A 23,362-nucleotide genomic window follows, 5' to 3' on the forward strand; every position below is an offset into this window, starting at 1 on the left:
CGGCAGCAGATGAACAGCGCCTTTTATACATGTGTAACTTACATCAGACTGGACTTCATCATTTAGATTTTCCTGATAAGTGTATCACCTTCCAGTACTACAGCCATGACCAAAAGATGCCGGGAAATCTGGAGTTGTGATAAGGCTGCTTATGTGTTTATCATGTGTTTGTTTAGGTTGGGAAATCATGCCACCTCCCTTTCTCAATTAAGTTCCTTTTGTTAGTGTTTTGTTAGATGAATGGTAACAAATACTAATATGGAAACCAAACATCCCCCCAGTATTTGTGATGCAGTGTTTTCTTACCTTTGGGTGGCATTTTTATTCTTTACTTTGATTTCTGTTTTGAGAAAACCATGTCCATATATTTATTTTATGATTATTTGTAAACAATGAAAACAGACACAGTGGTGGAAAGCACAATTTTTTTTTTATATTTGTAATTTACTGGAGTGTTAAAATTGTATAAGACTTAATACTTGAACTCCACTACATGTCAGAGGGAGATATTGTGTCTTTTTCTCCACTGCATTTATTTCATAGTTCAGTTTTAGTTGCTAGATACTTTGTATATTTGGATTTAAAATACAAAGATCAACCTATTTCTTTCAAACTAGCATTTTTTTAGATTAACCTTTTAAAACCTGAAGCTACATCACTTTAGCTGCTTTCAGATGCCTTTCACAAGTATTTAAACCTCTGGACCTTGAGCAAATGGTGCGATTTCTTTCAGAAACCTGGGGGAGAAAGGTATGACTAGTCAGTAAGAAAGGTTTCTTAAAAAGACAAAAAAATGGAAAAACTATATACATAATTATCATAATTACACATCTAAAATTATGTTACATAATCTTTTCATTTTTAAGCACTTTTTCCAGGTAATTTCCTTTTTCATTTGTATTTTTTCTTTTTTTTCCATTGTATGTTTTAGTTTTCTTTTTAACTCATTTTCTAAGCATTAGAAAAGCTATTTTTTGAGCATTTCTTGTTATATTGCTCATTGCCTTCTTCCCATTTTTTTTAAAGAAATCAGGCCAATTTGCTCAGCTTTTAAATGGTTAAACTACCCAACACCAAATAAAGAACTTGAATGAGTTGAAATGACAGAAGCGATTTATCAGTCTGAGCAGAACAATTGATTTATTGCACTCTTCCTGTGCTTTCAGGCGAGGGCTGCCGTCAGTCTCTGGACCCAGGTCCCTGTCGACAGTACGTAGTCAGGTGGTACTACGACCCCGAGGCCAACGCCTGCGCCCAGTTCTGGTACGGAGGCTGTCAGGGCAATGCAAACAACTTTGAGTCAGAAGCCATCTGCCGGAATTCCTGCGTCTACACGTAACAAACTGTGTTTGGAGACGAGGGTGTGTGCAAAGCTAACATGCTCCATCACCATCACTGAGGAACAGAACAGACTGATGATGCAGGTTAGTAGCTAATGCTGCTGCAGTCACACTCTGTGGACTGCTGCAGGTGAAGGAGACGATGGAGACTTGGACCTCCTCACCGTCTCGCAGGCTACGTTCACACTGCAGGTGCTCCTGCTCAATTTTTAAATGCTGCACATTTTCTATCTGTCGGATCATTTTGGACAAATGCTTATATCTGCTCTGGGATTAATACCAAAATATATAGCTAATAAGCAATACAAGCTGACAGGAGCCTCAGAAAGACTGGTTCAGCATCTCATACCAAATCCGAAACATTTCATTTTCACTTTCCTCTGTTTTTTACTGTCCTACAGGTAAACACTCAGTCCAGTTCCTCTTTGCAGTGGACTGGAAGAGCCAGACGCATGCATCACACAGCAACTTTAGCTTAGTCTTCTTGTGTTTTACAGTCCTGCTCTGTACATGTTCATGTGAAAGTTCTTAATCAAAGGCCACCACATTTAAGTTCTTCAGTACCATTACCAGCACAGTTGAAGAGAAAAAGGTTAGCACTGTAAGGTTAGCTGTGCTATTTTTGTGGGAGGAGACTGTCGGAATCAGAGGCCAATTGTTTTAAAAAATTAAGATTTCTCACTAAAGTAAGCGCCAGTTGGTAGATCAGATAAACACCGAATTAAAGGTCGACCCTCGTTCGTTATGTCAAATTATTTAGACAGACCTTCACAAACCAATCAAATTGTAAAAGGAGTTTGTCTGTTTAAAATCAGGTATTTAGAAGCTAACTAGAACAATCAGCTGCAGCAGTTATATCAGATTCCCTGTTTTCCTTCATTGTCTGAGTTCCCAATAGACACCACCAATGTCTTCCAGTGCAAAACCGGTTTAACTTCTTCTATCCTCACACAGATCTCAAACTGTTCTCTGAGCCAAAGAAACTCTGTAACGGCTGACATATTTTTTGTTGCACAAAAAGACTCAGAGATACATTTGTGAATTAAATACTTAATTAATTTACATTTAAGACCACAGATTGTGTCTTAAAAAACATTTGTGAAAGACGCTCTATCCCAAGTGTGGACAATCATTTTACAACAAGCAGCCATCTTTCCCTCCGTTTCCAGTCTTTATGCTAACCTGCGCAGTTGCTGGATGTAATCTCATATTTGCCATACAGAGGGAGAGTGGTAGCAGTCTGAATATCTAACCCTGAGCCAGAAAGCAAATAAGAGTATTTCCCAAAATAACAAACTAATCTTTTTTAATATAAACATGTTAAAGCTACATTTGGAGGTGGTTTAAACAGCATCTCTGAAAGAGCCCACAAACAGGGTTAATTTTTTTCAGTGTGTGAGCAGGGTTTCATGTCCTATACCGCAATAGCTAAAGAAACTAAAAGAAACCTCAACTGACACATGTCAGTGCAAAGTGCACAGTGAACTCAAAACATTTCATTCAAACTCACATTCAGCACATTCTGTCTGTTCTATGCAGTTTGGCAGGAGACAACGATTATAGATATAGATTTAGTTGATTTATAGATGTGTTTGGCTGTTACTATGGCAACTCATTTCAGAATTATGAACAATGTTGTCTAAATCTGGTCAATTCAATTACATAAATATAAAGAATAAAACTTTAAAAACAACATTTTTGTTTTTGCTCCCATTTTTGCAGGTTTAAGTGAAACATCCAATGTCATTCCCCTGAATTTGGTAATATATCCAACTAACCTCACAACCACACAAGTAAGTTACGTGGACAGACGGCTGTCTGGTCAAAACCTTGGTGAGGACGATGAGCACGCAGACGAGCTTTCAAGATGGTTTCTGATAGTTTGTGCAATTCTTTGTCGTTTATTCCAATTGTTGCATCAGCTGATCGGGTGGCTGTTTTCAGACGATATTGCAGGTGAAGACGCTTTATGTGGAGGTCCTGAGTTGGAGCGGCTACATGTGGTCTGCAGTTTTGAGGCCGGTTTGATGTACTGCCAAATTAACGGAAATGACAAAACTTGGGACATTTGCACCATTGTGTTGTGTGTAGTTTTAGAGTAGCCTTTTATTGTTACTCTCCCAACCTATAGAGTGCATAAAAAGTCTACAATCTTTAACATAAACTTGTAAAAAATGGGAGCAAAAACAAAAATGTTGGGTTTAAATTTTGTTCAGTATATATTGCAATAAGAAGTGCATTGTGACAATATTACTATATGAAAAGAGCACAGAGCTTAACATCAGAATTGAGGCACTTTCACCTGCAATGTGAATATAGTTACTGTATAAGACTGTTGTTACAGATGTAGTTTATGGAGCCAACAGTGTATAAAAACACTTTGTATTTCATTTAGGGAATTAATTTCTGGGATTTGTCTCATCTTTGTGGGTCACTGTTTGTGGGTGTTTCTTAAGAGTTGTCCACAAAGCAGCGATGCCTTCAAGGGCATCTTAATGACTAAACACGCAGTGTATTCTTAACCTGTTTATTGTATTTTCACATTATGTTGTAGCTACTTCAATGTTCATTTCTTAAGCTGTAGTTGTGTTAGGTCATCTTAACAAAATCTATTAACCTCCATTATGATGAATGTTGTATGGAAAGAGACACACTTGACTGTAATATATATTGTTTTATTGTTTAACACTGTAAAAGTGCCAGAAGGAAAAGTAATCTTAGAGCATGGTAGTTCAACAAAGTAAACCCTTTTTTTCAATAAATAAAATATAATTTCTTAAAGAGTGTCCATTTGAGTAATGAAAAGTGCAACACAGAGATATGACATTTGACATACACACAGCTGGTACATGCTGTCAGTCCTGCTGATCTAAAGACTCTGGCTGTGTCTCAATTCTTGTATAAAATGTATAGGCAACTGAAGTGACTGAAGAACTGCACAAGTACAAAGACAGGAATGTATGACAAAAAAAGTCTCTGGTTAAAATGTAGATGTTTGGGAGTTGACACCACCGTCATATCTGGCTTGTAGATATAAAGCTACAATCAGCACACATACAAAAACCTAAGTGTAAAAAAGGAGACTACATGATAAATAAAGGGCCAGGAAATAGTGCGGCACATAAAACGCATTAACATTCGGGCCCAGAGGAACAGTGCCAGGCTTTGAAGCCAGTTTGACATAGTGGCAAAAATGTGGAATTACATCTTCCAGGTCCATTATGTGATGCCATAGGGCTCAAAAAATGTAGATAGATCAGTAAATACATTTGAGTGTCATAACCCCTGCAAAATGACCCATTCTACTATTAGGATTCGATCTATGTGGTCCGATAACAAAAAGTATAGAAAAGCTGCTCGACTGAATTTTTTTTTCCTATTTAACTTAGCTGAGAGTTAAACCGGAAGTCAGACATTTGGCCAGCAAAAGACACAGCAAGTTATCACAACGCAGCTTCTGCTTGAATTCAGTGTAATTATATTCTGCTTTCAACCATAGACTGAATATAAAGATGGACGACGTGACAGCTCTGCAAAAGTGAAGTGAACACATCCAGATTGTCCCCTAGTAGCTGGCTGCAGTACAGGCCTTAAATCCCGCCCTCTCTTTGTTAGCAGCTGGGACATAGGCCAAACTAAAAACTCAAAGTACACATCGAATACATTTTTCCCAGAAATGGTTTCTGTCATTTAATGTAGTTGTTATCACACCGATGTATGTTCAGGGGTTTGTTTTTATGTTAAGTTTGGCTTAAACTAGTTATCTGATGCCATAAAAAGTGGGGTTGATGTTATGATTGACAAATGTGTTTGCCCAACGGTGTGTCCGTAATCAATGGCGCGGCTTGTGTTTGGTCAGATAAGTGAGCAGGAAGTCAATATCCCGAAGATCATTACTGTACAGTATCTCACTCCAGGACAAGATGGCAGCAAACGTATCAGGGATATTATAACTTCATTTTTGCACAGTGGAAATGGTTCGTCCATCTTTACAGTCTATGCTTTCAACATATTGAACTGTATACGGCAATAGCATGTGATGTTCAGAAAATACTTTTTGCATAATGCAACAAAGCTGAAGTTCTGCTGGTTTTCTACTCTGCAAATAGTGCAAGTGAGATGAGATCATTATTAATGCTACTATGTGCAATAGACAGCACATTATTTCGGGGGCCAGTGTAAAAGAAACCACTGCTTTGTTTGCAGGAGAAGAAGGTACTGTGGCATAATTTTTGTTCTCGCTCAAAGACATTTTTCATTTGCCAATATCCCATCTTTTCTCTATCAAAATTTTTTTTATGTCAGCCATTTAGGTGAGTTAGCCTTTTCTGAGCATGGCAAATGTTACTCCCTGTATGTCATTGGAGTTTCCTCCAGATTTCGCTATCATGAAAGACATAGGGTAGGCATTGAAGGCATGCACATTAAAACTGGATTTGTCTTTTATTTCTACATTTCTTCATTTTTTTTCTGTACACCAAGTAATAGAAAAAAACACCCTTTCACATCCCCTAACATGAACACAGTTTTCACAGTCTGACTTTGGCAGTAATACTTGCAGGTGAAAGGAATCAACACATCTTTAAACATGAGCAGACTTCAAGCCCAGAGGTATTGGAGACAATTAAATACATTATGTGAAATAATTTAAGCTTTGCTCTTTGATACCCTCAACCCCTCCCCCAGTTAGTTCAGAGGTGCACACCCCAACATTTTATGTGGACTTAGTCGTGGTGTTAAATTCAGTTGGTTCATGAGGATTAAATCTGTATTTGTATCCAAACGGCCGCAGATGGTACGTCAGGTACTCCAAAACATACAGCTGGACAGCGTATATGTAATGAAAGGATACCACAAAATCTGAGCAGCAACCTGGACCCTGGAAAAAGAGAGAAACACATAAGAGTTTAGTTACAATTCAGATTGTGTGCTCAAATAGCAGGATCAGTATCAACCACATAACACACACACACACAAGTACATCTAATGACCAGTAAAAATCACCCTTTGTTTGAAACTTGAAAGTATTTCTTTCGTCTAGCTTTAATAATTCCATTAAAATAATGTAGGGGGGGGGCTAATGCGACATCACTTTGCAATGCAATTGTAATTATACATTGCATTGCAGCTTTGCAGAATCAAAGGACAGCATCATGTTAGGGCCGTGACATGTAACATCTAGTGTTACATAAAACATAAGTGTTGGCAGCACTTTCTTTGCAACAACAATGTAACTCTTCTGTTATAGCAATATTATTGTCCATACCGGGGTCATGTAGGAATAGCGACCTTTTCTCTCCCTCACAACTGAGTGGTGGTTAAGTGGTTATTGTATGTTTTGACTAACAAGCGTGAGTAAAACCTGTTAACGGTCATTCTGTAAAGCGTTTTCAGTGTGAATGAATAAAAAGCTTCGTTTCCCAGTGGACTTCCACAACACTGACTGACTGTCACACTTTGGCCTGTTTGGATTTGCATGTCCACTGACAGAACACTAAAAACAGTGAGGTATATTAACTTTATGAATTCCCATCATGCAAATTAACTAAACTACAAGCCATCTTGCTATGGGATCACTCCAGCTGCAGCACCAATCTGCAACCTAAAACAAATGTGGTAAAGGTGGCAATAACCCCTTCCCTACTTCCCTACTTTCAGTGCCCTTGCCCAGAAAAATATCGATGTTGGAGCTTGACCCTCATTTTAATCTCAGCTACAACAAATGCTTTATGCCCGATGCTTGAATGGCTGTGATGCTATCACAGTGACAAAATCTGCCCACAGTTAGACATATAAACACTGTAAAATACTCAAAATCCCCATTGCTGTAGTTTCTATTACAATAAGTGTGTGAGATTAAATAATGAGGGTCAGAACTTTGACCACCAAAATTTTATCAGTTCATTGAGTCTACTTGAATGTTTATGCGAAATTTGAAGAAAATTCCCTCAAGGTGTTCTTGAGATACCGCATTCACAAATCTAATCAGTTCATCAATGAGTACAAGTGAACCTTTGTGCCAAAATTAGAAAAAAAAAATCCCAAAAAGGTTTTCTTGAAATATTACATTCACAAGAATAAGACAGACAAAGTCACAGGGACCTTGACCTTTGACCACCAAAATGTTATCAGTCAAAGTGAATGTCAAATTTGAAGAAATTTCCCAGAGCCATTCTTAAAATGTCCTGTTCACAAGAGTGTGCCGGACAGACAACTCAAAAACACAATGCCTCCAGCCTCAGCTATCGCCGGCACTGAGGCATAAAAAGGCAAACTTTATTGCAGCTCTGTGGCACAAACTCTGGATGGACACATTACAGAGCCACCTTTGCCTACACACCTTTACTTTTAACCTCTCTTTGCAAAAGATACTGGCTTACTACTTTTTGCATAGCCACTGGATGTAAATTGGTAGGTATGGAATTGTCCCATATTAAGTAATCCCCATGCATCTTATTGGCATCTTGAGACATTCAACTCATTTTATAAGATTACCTAAAACCAGTTTGAATGCAGACTCTAAACAGGACTTGTGAATTGTGTTGCATACCTCTACTGGAGTATAGTGGTCGTAAATCAGATACCATGGCCGTGGTCTTGGGGGCTGTCTGATCAGGTAATGGTCTGGAGGATAAGGATGAAATGTTTGTCTCCCCAACTCATCTCTGGAGTCTGCTGGCTCCACCTTCATTGTCTCCATACATTTTCCCAGAGCCATGTCCTCAATGGTGGAGAAGTGGGTACATTTCCCCGTATCGAACCCTTTGACAAATCTTCTCAGCGCTTCCTTACTGAGGACATAACCTGCTCCTCCACTCATGTAGCCCTGCTTGATGAATGGTTTAAATCTTCTGCCCAAGTACAATGGCTTTTCTGGATCATATTTGGACAGGGTGTAGCGTAGATTCTCTACGACCACGAATGTGTCGTCATCTGCTTTTAGGAACCAGTCCGCTTCGTCCAGGTGGTGCTGGTGGATGTACTGAAAGGCTCGGATGGTCTTCCAGTACAGGTTGTCCCTCCCTTCGCTCACGTTCAGCTCCACAGTGGGGAAGTCAGTCTTAACGGAGCTCATGTACAGCACTTTGTTGCAGCGCTTGGCCCATGTTTCTCTGATGTGTTTAGTTCGGGATTCCAAGTTCTTGGGTCCGGTCATGATCCAGCACAAGATTCGTGTTGTGTGAGAGGCATTAACTGCTGAGCGGTTGTTCTCAGCTGGAGGAATTTAAGAACAAAGTATCAGAAATGTGTTGCATGGTAATTTTAGACCTGTGAATTAAAGACCCAAGGTTTTCAGTACAGTACACTTAGAGTAATGCGTCAAAAGTATATAATGAATTCCTAAGCAGATGAGCCAGTACACCAGTTTTACTAAGGCAATGAAACATTCTTGCGGTAACAGCACTGCCAACGATCAAATGCCATCAGCACTGTGGTTATCATTGATTTTGGGCAGCAATGCAGCACAACCTCTGTCTTCATTTGTAATTTGAATGCTAGTGAGTACTTCATCCAGTCAAACAGAGGTCGATACAGCACAGAAGGACCAGAGAACCAGGCTTCAACCTGGATAGCTCTAAAAAATACATTCCCTTGTGGTTCAGATTGTCTAGAAAAAAGAAGGCATGCTGTGGCAGATAATACATTTGGTTAGTACAATTGGCACAAGTGCAATATTTTTTTACACAACGTTGTAACTGCAACGTAACTGTACCGAAGCTGTATGATAACTACTGAAGTTCTTGTTGATTGTTCATTTTAACATTTTTGTCTTATTTCAATGTACCTTAAGCCCCTTTCACACATGTAAACCTGGAACTATGAAGACATTACTTGGAGGAGCTGTATATAAGAAAAATGTCTGTCAATTGGATTGTGTAATCTGTGAATGAGTGCAAAAAAATTCACAAAAAGGCGTACATTCAGACGACAAAAAGGCTAGATGCTGGACAAGAGATAATACAAAGAGAAGAAAAAACAAAGTCTGAACACTAAGATATGCTACGATGAATATTTGATATAATTACCATCAAGGTGATGTTTCGAGCTACATGGTCTTCATCAGACTTCATCATTGTTAGATAAAGAGCACATATCTCAAAACATCACCTCGGTGGTAATTATATTGAATATTAATTGGAGTATATCTAGTATACAGACTGTTTGTTTTTATTATTTTTTTCCTAATGTCCAAATAAGCCCTTGTGTGAAAAGAGCAAACCGTCGCTCGGAGAACTCACAGCAAGTGACTGGGTGTGTGATGACTTTTCTTCAACACACTGCTGACAACATTTTTTCAACATGCTGGCACTCGAGTGACACCAGGAAAACAACCGAGGCTAAGGAAGGTAAATTTACATCAACACAGTACATTTCTAAGTGGAGAGAGACAAGACTCTGGAGCTGCTGTTGGTATCAGGGCAGACACCGAAATTGTCAGGCAAATTTAAGGAAATGTAAGGTTCTTTTCTTTCTTGTTTCTGACCAAATAATGAACCAGCTACATAACCACAGTGTAATTTGCATGAAGTCCTTCCTCCTGCATGCTCTGCCCAGGTGCAATGCTTCACCTAAACTTAACAGTATTTCCAGTCCGTTAGAGTGCTTTAAACAGACAGTCTCCTGCTGTGTGCCACATGTGTGAAAGGGACAATGTCATGACCTGATTATCTGGACATCTTCCAAAGTTCATATTAGAAAACGGCTTTTGTTAGATTTTCCTTTTTAATGTGTTTGGAGACACCCCCTGTACATCTCTGCGAGTTACCTTTGTGTTTGAAAGGTCATTAAACCGTCTGTCCTCATAAAATGTCACTTGCTTCTGTTTTGTGATCTATAAAAAAGATGCTGATGTTCTTGTTTGGCTGTAAAGGAGCAGCTGCCAGTGGTTTTCATTTATTGTCAGATGTCAGTTAAAGTGAGTTAATCATATTGTAAATCAGCAGTACTCCAGTATAAACCTTTGGACCCAACCTTGCACATAAACGAAATGATGTGCTGGAAACAGTGGAAATCACTCACACACACACACACACACACACACACACACACACACACACACACACATACACACACTTTTTGTTTGTTCTGTTGTTAATCAACCCTGACTCAATGTACATGGCCCTTTATTTATTGTGTCCACATATTGCTAGTGCCTCCTATAGAGAAAGTAAGGAGAAGGGCAAGGACTTTTTGTTTTAAAAATAAAAGAAAATTTGTATCTGCATTCACAGACGTTTTGACGTGAAAAATAATCATTCAATAATCCAGATTAAGATTAGCATGTTATATAATTGTAACCATAGTCTAAATAGTTTCTGCACAACAGTGACTGACCTGCAGCATCAATATTGTAGGAATAATTAGACTACAATTGGTAATTTTTGCATACCTTTATATGATTTATGATATATCTGTCAAGACACAGCTGATGACTTTCATTACAAGAACTTTATCTAACCCACGATTAAAAAAAACAAACCCCAAAACGCATGCCTATATGGAATTAAATAACTCAATATTATAAAATATCCTCTTATAATGTTGTAGTGCAGATTTTGAAAACAAAAAAGATGCAGCATCTCCAAATACATCACAATGTGGCCATACAACTCTATAAACTGGTAAAAAAACTGTACTGGACTGTAAAAAAACAGAAAGTTTTCGGAAATTGGTTTTCAAGGACAACTTCTTTCTTTAAAAAAAAAAGAAAAGAAACGGATGAAAATGACATGCTGCCTCTTCTTGTGGCCCATCAGCCATAACACATGCAAGAATAAATAAATCAATAAATACAATAAAATAAAATACAACTGAACAAAATAAGAATGAAAACAGTGCCTACCTGTATGTCCGCGCTGTAAATCGTATTTGACAGCCCTCATGAAATCAGTGACTTGTTGTGTGGAAAAGTGCGCGTCCAAAAGAAAACGAAGAGAAAGAAATCCCATCATCAGTCCAGTGGTGAACATTAAATTATACTTAAAGTGCTTCATCTTCCTGATTGACCTGTTGGACACGATGTGCAGTTAGTCAATCGGCATGATATCCACGAGGCAACTTTCCAGCTTTAAAGTTATGAGAATAAAAGTTTAAAATGTTAATTTAGGACGAAAGTTAAATGGATGACTTACTGCAAAGAAAAAAACCCCAAACTGTTAATAATTTTAGAGCAGTAAATAATTAGGCTATGAGGGTGATTTCCATCAGAATTTTTTTTTTTTTACCTTGTTATTAAATAACTCCAAACTGCAGTTTTCTTTCCGTTGGTCCTTCAGAGGACAGCACGCTGCTCTTTTACTCAGGTGTTTGCGCTCAGTCTGATTCAAGTCAGGTGGAGCTATTGATGCGTTCAGGACAAGTCGGAAATCAAAAGTTTCCGACCTCCTGTGAAGTGAGTCATTTTGCATTTGGCCATTTCTTCAGCTTTATGTTTTTCATTGTTTGTAATCATTTTGTTTGTTTTACTCTAATTTTCTTGCTTTTATTGCTCATTGCATTCTTCCCATGGCTTATTTTTGAAAAAAAAAAAAAAAAAACAAACAAACAAACAAAAAAACAAAAAAACAAAAAAAAAAACTAATTTGCTCAGATTTCGAAGGGTTAACTCCTTAAAAACACACAAGTTTACCCGTGAGAATTTAGTTTGATTTTTTCCTGGTTATTTTCCCTGCTGGAGTTACTCCTCCACTTCAGTAGGTGGCGGTAATGTGTCTGTTAGATATTTTTACCCGCCAAAAGAAGAAGTTTCATTTCCGGGATAAACAAGGACGTGAGTTAAATAATCACCCTTCGTTTGTAAGTGCCGGTTCTTGTGTCCGTTACTGAGAAACGTTATGTGTTTTACAGTTTTTGGAGCACAGTACAGCTTTTAGAGGCTTTATTTTAACATACAAACTGTTAGTTAGCGTCACTTGACTTTATGGCGGCTGCGGCTCATGTCTCCAAAGTCCGGTCATTGTACAAGAGGATCCTGGTCCTGCACCGGTTCCTGCCGATAGATTTAAGAGCCCTCGGAGACCAGTATGTGAAAGACGAGTTCAGGAGACATAAAAGCGCATCGGCCGAGGAGGTGAAGAACTTCATGACAGAGTGGGAGGTAAATCATTTCACACTCACCAACCAAACCCCATTCAGAAATCGCTTAATTTAAAGTCTGTACAATCGCTCATGCAGCGCCAAACTTTCAACTTTTATTTTACAAATAACGTAGTGATTGTTAAATCCTCCAACAGAATTTGGAGTTTATTTGCCGAATTAACCACAACATTTCCACTGTTTTAAATGTAACAAGTCACACTTACGAGGGTTTTACATTTACGGATCAACCATTAAAAACCTGAGCAAATTGGTATGATTTTAGTGTTGGACATTACCGCCAGCCACCAGCCAAATGCTGGTAACATGTGCAGATGGTTGCAAGATTTGCTTCACTCACATGCCAAAAAGACAATGGTGATTTCTTTTAAAACCACGGAGAAAATTAAGCGAACGACTTTAGAAGATTTGACCCAAAAATGAAGAAAGAATACAAGAAATTTGTAAAAAAAAAAAACAAAAACAAAAAAACAAAAAACCTTTCCTGAAAATAATTAATAAAATAAATGAATAAATGAATGAACAAAAATAAATAAGAAAATTACCTTATATGTTTTAATTTATATATATTACTTTTTTCTGTGACATAGTTTTAAATATAAAAATATTATGATTGTAAATACAGTTTTCTAGACATTTTACCCATAAAAACTTAAATCATTTTCTAGCTGTCCTTCCATCTTTTTAAAACTATGTTAGGTAATTTAAGTTGATCATTGCCATGTTTTTGGAGGCAAAAAAAAGTTCAGCTGAAGAAATAGTACATCATTTATTTGTTTAGCCTTAAAATCCTCACAATTACTGGTCAGTTAGACTGTAAAAACTTAGATTTTTCCCTTAAAGCTTTCCTTAATTCTGAAAAAAAAAAAAACTAAATTATATTGATTCGATGACTTCTCTGTGTGGCTGTGACAAGCTTTGTTGTTTGTTTTACCTTTATTAATTAATTTATTTATTTTCTTGTTTGTTTGTTCATTTTGTTTTGTTGGTTTTCCCTTTTAAAGGTGTTTTTATCAGATTATCAATTCATTACTTTATTATCTTATGTGTATAGCGTATTGGTAATTTTGGTGTCAATGCTACCCATCAGTCTTATCATGATTGCTGCCATTAGTGTGATTTCCATCATTGCTTTTCTGCATTTCTGTTCCCGTCTTTCTTTGGGTGACAGGAAGATAAGGAAAGAAAACATTGTGGGAAAGAAATTGAAGAATTCATGGTTGCGCTGTGACTGATATGCCTTTCATTGTTCTTTCAATAAAAAAACAGTCAAAATAATATGGGTGGATATTACAACAACTAGAGCACCAAAAAGACCAAACAAAAAACATCAACTACAGAGGCCCTCACCTTACTATAGACCTATCCACTGCATATAATTAAAGTGCTCATATTAGAACATATTAGATAGCATATGTAAGGCTTCTGTTGTACAATGAAAGATCCATGCTAAACCCCCCCAAATTTCCCTGAGAAATAACTGAGGACAGACATGAACTCAGTGATGTTAATAGTAGCTGCTGGTACTCTTTGCCCCCAACCTGTCGTCAGTTTTCTTTGATGGCCAGTGCATTAATAGTGTTACATCAGTCCGTCACCACATGATGGCAGAGCAGCTTCAGTAAACAGTGAGGAAACGCATAGAGGCTGTTGAAAGTCTATCCAGAATCCTCTTGTAGTTTTCCTCTCCACGATCAAACTGTGAATCTTGGTACTACTGAACATTACTGTTACATTTTTATGGTACGATATACCAAAATTTGAATCTGAAAGTAAGTAGTAGGCATCCTCAGGTTGTCAGGTCTGTGGGTCTGCAGGTTTAACAGAACATAAGCCCAACCATATGGTTAATAAATCATATTTATTATTTGGATCATCTTTGCCAATATTGTCTCACTCTGTTAATAGTGAACTATTGAACATGAAGTGTCAGTATTAATATTTGGATTTGTAGTTTGACAGAAAAAAGTCCAATCACAGGGAATTTTTCCAGAGCTTTCAGCCACATTGAAATATTTTATTATGGTAATGACATTATAAATGAATACTGATATTATAAATAACAATACGAATAAGAAAACTCTTCAAATAAAGGCCTAGAAAAACATGTAGAAAATATTCTTGAATCAGAATTTGCACCGTCATCAGACTTCCCTTTTTTATCGTGTGTGTTTGTGTGTTTATCCTTCTGTGTCCCCTCTTTAAATTCAGGCTTTTTTTGTGTATCTGTGAAAATAGTGGAGACGGAATCATGAATTCTTTTTAGTCGCGGGGTGGATAATTGATCTGTGGATCCGATCCGAGCTGATCAGATCAGATCAGTGGATGAGAGGAGCAGCTGCTGCCAGTGAATACAAACTGTTAGACTCAGAGCAATGAAGGGTTAAGTTTCACTTTCACTGCACCTGGCAATGTGCTGCTCCGTCTGTACCCAGAGTATGCTCTGTGCTCTAAGAGTGTGGAGCAATGCACAAGCGAACGTTGCATTTTCCAGGCCTGTAAAAGCCGAGAAATTAGTAAAGATAATTGAAGATTATGGAAAAGTCATATAATTTTGTTGTGTGTAATGGAATTGTTAGTCATTTTCCATGTAACGTAACTCACTTACTGAAGCCCTTTGCTCCTCCAGGGAGCATAGGCTATTGACAAATGTCTTCCATTTAACTCGGTTGCTCGTATTTTTTACTAGATCTCTTCAGTTGAGCCCACTCCTAGACATTTCTACCTGGACACCTCTTCTCCAGCTATTTTTGGGGTGACCTCTTTCTGTTCCTTGTGGGTTCCATGTCAGGGCTTGTTCATTGATGTTTTCGGCAGGTTTCTGAGGGTGTGTCCAATCAAACTCCACTTTGTAAGTCCAATTTGTAAGTCAGTGGGATCGTGGTTTGTTCTTTTCCACAGGTCTACATTGCTTATTTTGCCTCTCCACCAGATGTTCAGTATTCTCCTGATGCAGGTCTTCAAGAATGTTTGTTTTTTGTGTATTTTTTTCTTTTGTTCTCCAATGTAACATGACGACAAATTTAATTTCTGTAGTGTGTTGACACGATGTAGCTCTTTTATGTGTTGATTTGTGACGTTTTCTCAGCCATCATGTATGTTCCTTGATTTTGTCACTGCTTCTCCCACAGGTATGCATGCTAACTGAAATAACGTCTGAATAAAATTTTAATTTCATGTGTTTAACAAATTTCCAAAAAATTCTGATGGGTCCTTCAAAAATCATGAAAAAGTTTTGAAATGTTTTCCCCGAAAATGTGTGGGAACCCTAATAATAAAGGTAGAGAATCCTATAAAAAGTGTGTAAAATTACTATGAAAACTGATTTCTGATGCAATAATCACAGGAAATACTGTGCTGAAAAATCATGCAAATTGTTCATTTTACAAAGAATTTAGCAGAGTTTTTATGTTTAATATTTTGAATTAATTGTGCAGTTTATAGGTTGTTCTTTACTGTTTTTGTAATGCATTGAATTATATGCAATGAAATATCCATAAAATAAGTCCCTTCGTCAGGAATCATCAGTTTCCTCAATGATAGCAAGGGTGTTGGAAACCATTTCAGCAGTGTGGATTGCCTTTGCCCTTTGCTTTGGCTTGCAATTATTATAAGAATGAAATGGAAACTATACCATCTTCTTTTTTCTAAGCTACGGTATATTGGATATGCCAAGCCTAATCTGATGTAATGTAAAAGCTTACTGTAGCTTAGGAGAAACCTTTGTCAAATTGGAGTTAGACCACAGTGGCTGTCAAGTTTCAAACAGTCTTTAAAAGCCTGACACCAGCCTCAGAGGACCTACCTGGATTCATGTGCTGATGGCTGATCAGTCTATTTGCAACTCGTCCTCCAGTTCCCAAAATAATCAGGAGAGTATGCCAGGTTCTTTTTTGTGTAACTACGGGGGAGAGCCAATGTTTTCCAGCACAATTAAGCACTGCTGGGGGATGGTAAATCACTCATCTGCAGCCAATTTATCTAATGAAGTCGATGGTGATTGCAGCTGGAATCCTGATAGGACCCTTTGTCATTGCGGTAGCTGTGAAGCCACCGGAGAGGAGGTAGTCACTTTCATTATGCCTCACTATATCAGTATGCATTGTTTTCCGACCCATAGTCCATTTGCATCCATCCCAATTGGGGACGAGTGGATTTTGTCATATTTACACACTCCTTTGGCTGTGTTTCAAATGGAAACATTTCGTGGCGAAACTTAGTGGGACTAAACCCATTTGGAGGCATTCATGTCTGGGTTTGGTTTGAAATTTACAGAGAAATGACTATAAGGTCTTTGTGTAATTGCTGTGTCATCAAGCCAAAACAGAATAACAAAAGGACAAAGTTGTCCATGGTACACTGGTGAAAAAAACACCTGAGCTGCACTGCTGGTCCAATGTGGACACATAATCTCATGGCAATAGCTTTAATAACTTTTTACTTTGTATTGACCATGATCAAATGGCAAGAAAACACATTTCTAATTTTGAACATGAGCTGAAGAAAGGCTGCAGAAGAACAGCAGTTAGGGAATCCCATATAGTTAGTATTTTTTGCAAAATGTCCTCAAGGTAAATGAATGTGGATGTACGATGGCTGCCCCCTGAAAGTCAAAGATTCGATTCATCAGTCAGAGACCCCTCAGTTGATTGAGACTGTTTCTAGTCGAGTGGTCAAGTGCCAATCCGTTGTTAGCATAGTTAGCTTGTTTACTATATTACATGACTGCTGCTGTAACACTAAATGTCCTGCTGACCCTTTCAAACTTCAAAACTTTATATGGAAAAAAAGAATCATCAAATATTCTTGATGAACTGCTGAAATAGTTCTGAGTCTGGTACAGCCCTAGAATGTAAAGAAAGGGACGCGTAAAGTATTAATGTGTAATGTAGAAAAACACTGGGTACCAGACTAGATTTGGTCGAGACAGAAATGTTTTGATGGGCGGGCCCTGCTTACATTGTAATTGGGTGGTACAAGGATGACTTAAAGCTGCAATTGGTAACTTTTATACAAATAGCTGTTCGTAATATTTGCTGAAACTGTCACTACATCCACACAGTAGTACACGAGACAGATGTGAACAAAACAGATAATATGTGCATCCACCACCTCTAAAGGGAAACAAGTCTGTAACGCAGACGTCATGTCAATCACTGCTCATGAACTGCTGTCAAACGAGGCAGCACTGATAAAATATGAATATCGATTTTTTTTTTACTGCATCGCCTGTTTCCTCAGCCCAGATGTTATCAGAAATATACTTTACTTTGCTGGTGAGCTGTAAATTGAGAACGTCTACTTCAGCAGTTAGGCGGTGCTTTGTTTTGACTCAACTGTTCTCAACATGGCAGCCAGGTTCAAAACTTTCTTATTTTACAGCTAAACAGTACACTAAAATATGTTCCTGAAAAACATAAAACCAACCAGTCTTTAACACAGTGCTATTAACTGCTCTTGCTAGGATGACAATAACACGTGCACAGCAAGAACACGTAAACAGTAGAAGATCTGTGAGAGTGAAAGCAGGATTATTTTTGGAGGTCTTTGCTGTTTGTGCTGCTTTTGTTGCTGTTGGTTGTTTCTCAGACATTGCATTTGCAAAGCTCCACCTTAAGCTGCATGATGATGATATTGAGCTTGGTTACATGACAGCAACAGTGCAAGTGGAACATCGATTCTTGCAAAAGTTACCTACCTTTAATGTTAAGGCCCATATAAGTTGTTTCATTTAGTTGCAAATAAAATCATTTAATTTATTGACTTTAATAAAACAGAGCTTATTCTTTGTGGGGTCCAATCAGACACCACATTATGAGAGAATATAAAAATCAGTTCTCCACGCCATACCCACTTGCACCAACTGCTTTATTTCCCAGCTGTTGAGAACTTATGTAATGACTATAGCAGAGCCCTAACAGCACGAACTCTCCAGACTGTCTCCCTAGTCATCTTTTTCTCTATTTTTTCAAAACGACGTGAATTTCCGCTGTTTCTCAGCTTCCTTAGAAAAGTGCAGCGGAGTAGGAACAGATGAGGAGCAAGACTAGAAATGAGATTACAAGCACTGAGTGTTCAGTGTGTAATCCATTTATTTCAGAGGCACCCATGGGAGGTCTCTGCTCCTAATAAATCGGCTCTGTTGGGACAAACAAGCTTTCCACAAAGAGATGGGCGAGAAATGCGTTTGTAGGCAACAAAAGGAAAAGGTGAACTGGTATTGTCAAAACGAAATGAAGAGATGTTGACGTGAATGCAGAAAAACAGCTGTGGTACACTAATGCTATGTGAGCTGCTCTGAGCCAAAGCCAAATTTGTCAAAATTTGACCCCAAAGCTGCACTCACTAAAAGATAAATTGAATGTTGAGTCACATAGTATTTACAGTTGGTGTTACAGTGGTGTTACTGTTGTTAAGCAAATCCATGTGTTTTATATGGGTATAACAATACATTGATCTGGATTGGTGTTATGATTAAATGATCAGTGATCCAATATCATATATGCAAAGTAAAAAGATCTATATTGCCATCTTTAAGATATGCCTTTAGTTTGAAATTTCCGTGGCACGTCTGTTAACAGCTCCATCCGAGCCCACCTCCTTCTTAAACATTCAAATAGTGTTAGCAGTCTAGCACCAGGCAGATAATGGCAATGGAAAAATACAATCAGGGTTCTCGCATAGTTTCACAGACAAAATTGGAAAACTTTTTCTTGACTTTTTAAGGACCTGTGATTTTTGTTCTTGCCCTACTTGCCTGTAATTGTAATTTCAGCTTGCTGGCATACATGGACGGAGAGATGGAGTCAAGGGAGAAAATGAACATACGTGATGGCGAACAGACATTGTCACGCATCAACACTCATTACAGCTCTGTTACGTCAACAGCCTCGGAAAATAAATTTGCCGTTATGTTACATCACGTGGAGGTTATCAATGGGATATTACTGCAACAATCTTGTTACGTACGATGAAATTCCTTGACTTTTCCAAACTTTGTATGATTTTTAATAATTCCATGACTTTTCCAGATTTTCCATGACTGGAAAGCCTGGACAATGAGGATATTTACTGAGATCATCTCATGTTGACTGATCACAGGCCCCTAAATTCAGTTGAATAGAAACCGTCATTGTAGAATTTGTGATATCATCCAACAATCATATAATTGTCCAAAGAATCAATTTAATATCGAAGCGGGAGGAAACTTTTCATATACACTCCTTGTATGTTACTAATCGATCTCTAAGTCACTTGCACGTGTCACCTAAATTACATTTTTCGCACTTTCCAAATGTTTACTCCCATTCGACTTTGGAGCGAGAAGCTGACATTGTAGAATCCAGCTATCACTAAAAAGAGCAGCACTGCAGCAGTAGCAAGCTGAGGTGGACAAAACTCAGTCGAGTTCAATAAAGACAGCATCCAGTTTTATCTGCTTGATTTTAGCTGAAACAAGTTCATTAAAATATGCCCTGGTTCTATTGGCTCCAAAGCTGATCGTTAGAAATGGTTTCATCTCTTAAACCATTCGCTATAAATGGCCAAATTACATAATTGCTTCTGACTGAGTTAGAGCAGTGTGCCCACACAAAACAAATACAAAAATGGATTTAAATAAACTTGACTTCAAACCAAAGAAAAGATTTGGCTATTTAAACAACACTGTCCTGCCACGACTATTAATGACTACTACATGACTCAGGTTACATTCCCAGAATAAATTCAAGCATTTTCTCCCTTTTTTTTCTTTCGAATTCATCAGATTTTGTTAAACCAGTGACGTTATCATAAGCCCTTACGTGGTGCAGAAAGTGACCTGGCAGACCCCTGTTTGTGTTATGAATCCAGAGGCAATGAGAACACACAGATGTTTTACTAAGTCCTTGAATGATAAAGTAAAAAGTACAAGTATGCCAAACTGTTGGAGTGTTCCCTAAAGCTGTCTCCTGTTGGCAAATGTTCAACACAATTACATTATGTGCAGGAAAATCCTCCCAGATAAATGGCTTCTTAGTGCGTACAGTGAAAGTGTTCCAAAAATCCAAGATGCTTTCTGAATGTTCAAACATCAGACATTCACTGCGTAGCTCTTTGTTTAAATGATGGATGGCTTTTCAGACTTGAAACAGACGGAGGTGGCTGTGGTCCTGTTCAGGATGATTCAATTGCAGCTTTGACTCATCGCACAGGGGTTGAGGTTAACAAGACAGTTCATCCTGTAACAAGAGGAGATCCATGTGTAGAGATCAGCCCTGAGCCAGTTCAGTGCTGTGAACTGAAGAACGTAACCTTGCGTTTACTATACCGTAAACATGAATTATTATTTTTTTTTTCCATTCAAGGACACATTGTGATAGACCGGGTAAGAATTAGAAATGTGCTGTTATTTCCTTTGGGAAGACCTATGACATGTACAGGTCTCTGCCACATCTGTCTCTGAGCCGCTGCGGCATAAACCATCACTTTGCTTTTATTCTGAAATCATGTCTGATCTGAAAGGGAAACGTGAAGTATACATTGAGGTTTAGTGTAAGCCAGACATTATGATTACTATACTTTTTCCCTTTAAGCATTTAAAATTTAGTAATAATTGTGGCCTTATTTCCCACCAGTCCTCCAACCCATCACCAGCGAAGGTACTATGTCCGTACATCTGAATATGACCAACAGGAGCGTTTCCTAAATTAGCACCCCATACCAATGGATGACAGAATAGCTTGAATATAACTTAACAGTTACAGTTTTCAACATGTGGTTGACTTTGTGAAATGGTCACGGTTTCAGCAAAACAATGCAGTTATGTTTACAAAAAAGATTGTGGTTTGGCTTAAAATAAGTATGTTTGTTATGTTATATGACATGCATCAGGCGACATACATTGGCATACTACCTTGTGTTTTTGAAATAAGTCAGCCTTGACTTTTGGTTTCTCACCAGACATAAACACTGGTCCATTGGATGCAAGTCCTGTGTTTGTTTAACCCTTTGCTGACCCACCCTTTTTTGTACTATAGTCATTATGTTTCTGGATCCTAGTTGTTAAGATGGTGAGTATAATTATATCTTTACTGGTAGAAACAATGGCCAAAACTGTAAAAATAAACCCATGTTGTTATAATTCGGAAACTTCCGTAATAAAGCTATCTTTTAAAAGTATCAGAAAAACCCGGGTATTTTTCACATTCAGCTTCCTGCCCCACATGAATACTGGCCTTGAAATGGTTTGGAATCAACAGAATATTTTGGAAAAGTTTTGAATATACATTGTTCTAGCTATTGTTTAAAATATGCTCATATCTAGTGAGTAGTTGATGCAGCAGGATGGTGTATGTGTAACTAAGTATGAATGGCACAAAGGAATAAGGTAAATCAGGTTTTAAATACACACACACACACACACACACACACACACACACACACACACACACACACACACACACACACACATCTATTGGTATTGTTGGTTTGATTCTGCACATGGGATTTGGGTTTACTAAATTCTCTCCTTTTTGCTGTGGTATTTTATTGCATATTCATCTTGAACCATATGTTGAAAAAGTCACTCTGCCTCATGTGTTTAATGAATCTGAGCGTGCCGATGAGGTGGAAGACCAGGTGCTTAACACTGCTGCTATTCCTGTCTGTGTCTAAACCCCTGCAGAATTATAAGGACACCCTGCAGGTTCAGATACTGGAGGCAACGGAGGACCAGCGCAGCTCAGTCAAGTTTGGGGCCAACCTGTCCGAGGGAAAACTCAACAACTTTGGGGACGACCAGATAGGTCAACTGTACGAACTCATGCTGGAATCCACCAAATCCACTAGACAGTTTGACATCCAGGAGGACAGCAAGTGAAGGAGCAGGCCATGAAAATGTGCCCGGACAAATAAAAAAGACAAAGTGCTATGATGAATCCCAACCGATAATATATTACCTCTGAGTGCTTCAGTTTAAAAGTGGTACTCAAACACAGAAAAGAGATGTATGACGCAGAAAATTATTATGATCAAATATTCTTAAAAGCCTGTGTTCCTGTGCTTGTCTCTTTAACTGTGACAATAAAAAGAGGTTCCTCATACTCCTCCACAGGGGCATTAAGGTGGCACTAATTGGTTTCTTTGTTGACTTTTTTTTTTTGCATGAATACAATTGTGAGTTAATGGTCGTGAAGGAAAGGCGCCGAGATGTGTCTCCTCGGCAGATGCACCCAGAGCTCACATCAGCAATGCTTCTTTCAGCCTCAGTGATGATAATGCCATTGTTGGGGTGATGCTCTCATTATCCATGTGGAAATACGGGCACTTAAATCCACATCAGACACAAAAGCCATGAGCTGCGTGTGACGGGGGAGAGATGGGGATGTTTGGGCTGTTAAAGTCAACTCATGGTTGTCGATGCTCCGACACAGCAAAGACATCATAGTGATTTCTCAGGAAATAAATAATTATCAGTCATGCACGAGGACTACCAGGAGTATTTGTCTTTTATCTCTTCTAAATATAATTTTGCTTGAACCTCTACCTCCCACTCTCTCCTCTGCTCTGCAGACATTGTTTCTGTTGTCTGTCAGAATTTCTGGAGAATACCTTATGTCTGCTATTCTTTGTGAAGCCTGAATATAGGAGCGAGTATTAGCCTTTAAGTAGTATTAGCACTCGCCTCATGTATATCGCCCTCTTACAGCTTGATTGTTTCTCTTTTCTTTTTGTATAACACAAAAGCCTCTTTCGGACATGCACTGTGTTACATAACCATGAAGGTAAATTTTACATTTTGGTCTCACATCTGAATGAGCACCTGTTCCACTTTATGTTGTGCGTCTTAGTCATAAGGGCACAACATCCAGGGGCTAATTTGTGCTTTTTGTGTATTTGGGCACATTTTTGGAAAACTTTTGAATACAGATGAAATGGAGCACCGT

General features: G+C 38.2%; 3 protein-coding genes across 7 annotated transcripts in view; 2 read left to right on the forward strand and 1 right to left on the reverse strand.

Moving 5' to 3' along the window:
• The window catches only part of col28a1a (collagen, type XXVIII, alpha 1a), a 37,689-nt gene extending 35,347 nt beyond the window's left edge, over positions 1 to 2,342 (forward strand). For 2 of the 3 annotated variants that reach the window (XM_088090218.1, XM_042506871.2), the window contains exon 35: positions 1,167 to 2,342. In XM_088090218.1, coding sequence (XP_087946344.1) covers positions 1,167 to 1,339 — 173 coding nt within the window. In that variant the 3' untranslated portion in view covers positions 1,340 to 2,342. The remainder of the gene's footprint in view (positions 1 to 1,166) is intronic. The other variant, XR_015779425.1, reaches the window with a different exon arrangement.
• A 1,659-nt stretch (positions 2,343 to 4,001) lies between these two features.
• Positions 4,002 to 11,719, reverse strand: c1galt1a (core 1 synthase, glycoprotein-N-acetylgalactosamine 3-beta-galactosyltransferase 1a). Of its 3 annotated transcripts, none has more exons than XM_042506673.2 (4): positions 11,567 to 11,719; positions 11,185 to 11,348; positions 7,891 to 8,555; positions 4,002 to 6,219 (listed from the first exon to the last, which is right to left on the reverse strand). In XM_042506673.2, exons 2-4 carry the CDS (start codon positions 11,333 to 11,335, stop codon positions 6,055 to 6,057), a joined length of 981 nt encoding a protein of 326 aa, XP_042362607.2. In that variant the 5' UTR covers positions 11,336 to 11,348; positions 11,567 to 11,719; the 3' UTR covers positions 4,002 to 6,054. The 3 variants fall into 3 exon arrangements, with proteins under 3 accessions (XP_042362607.2, XP_042362609.2, XP_087946345.1); XM_042506675.2 differs by having other exon boundaries at positions 11,185 to 11,235; positions 11,567 to 11,680; XM_088090219.1 differs by having other exon boundaries at positions 11,474 to 11,618.
• A 359-nt stretch (positions 11,720 to 12,078) lies between these two features.
• Positions 12,079 to 22,550, forward strand: sdhaf3 (succinate dehydrogenase complex assembly factor 3). Its single transcript, XM_042506833.2, has 2 exons — positions 12,079 to 12,438; positions 22,102 to 22,550. Exons 1-2 carry the CDS (start codon positions 12,262 to 12,264, stop codon positions 22,294 to 22,296), a joined length of 372 nt encoding a protein of 123 aa, XP_042362767.1. The 5' UTR covers positions 12,079 to 12,261; the 3' UTR covers positions 22,297 to 22,550.
• Positions 22,551 to 23,362: the final 812 nt, after the last annotated feature.

The sequence above is a fragment of the Plectropomus leopardus genome, chromosome 17 (assembly GCF_026936395.1).
Source record: "Plectropomus leopardus strain MGB_pleo_1.0 chromosome 17, ASM2693639v1, whole genome shotgun sequence".
NCBI lineage: Eukaryota > Metazoa > Chordata > Actinopteri > Perciformes > Serranidae > Plectropomus > Plectropomus leopardus.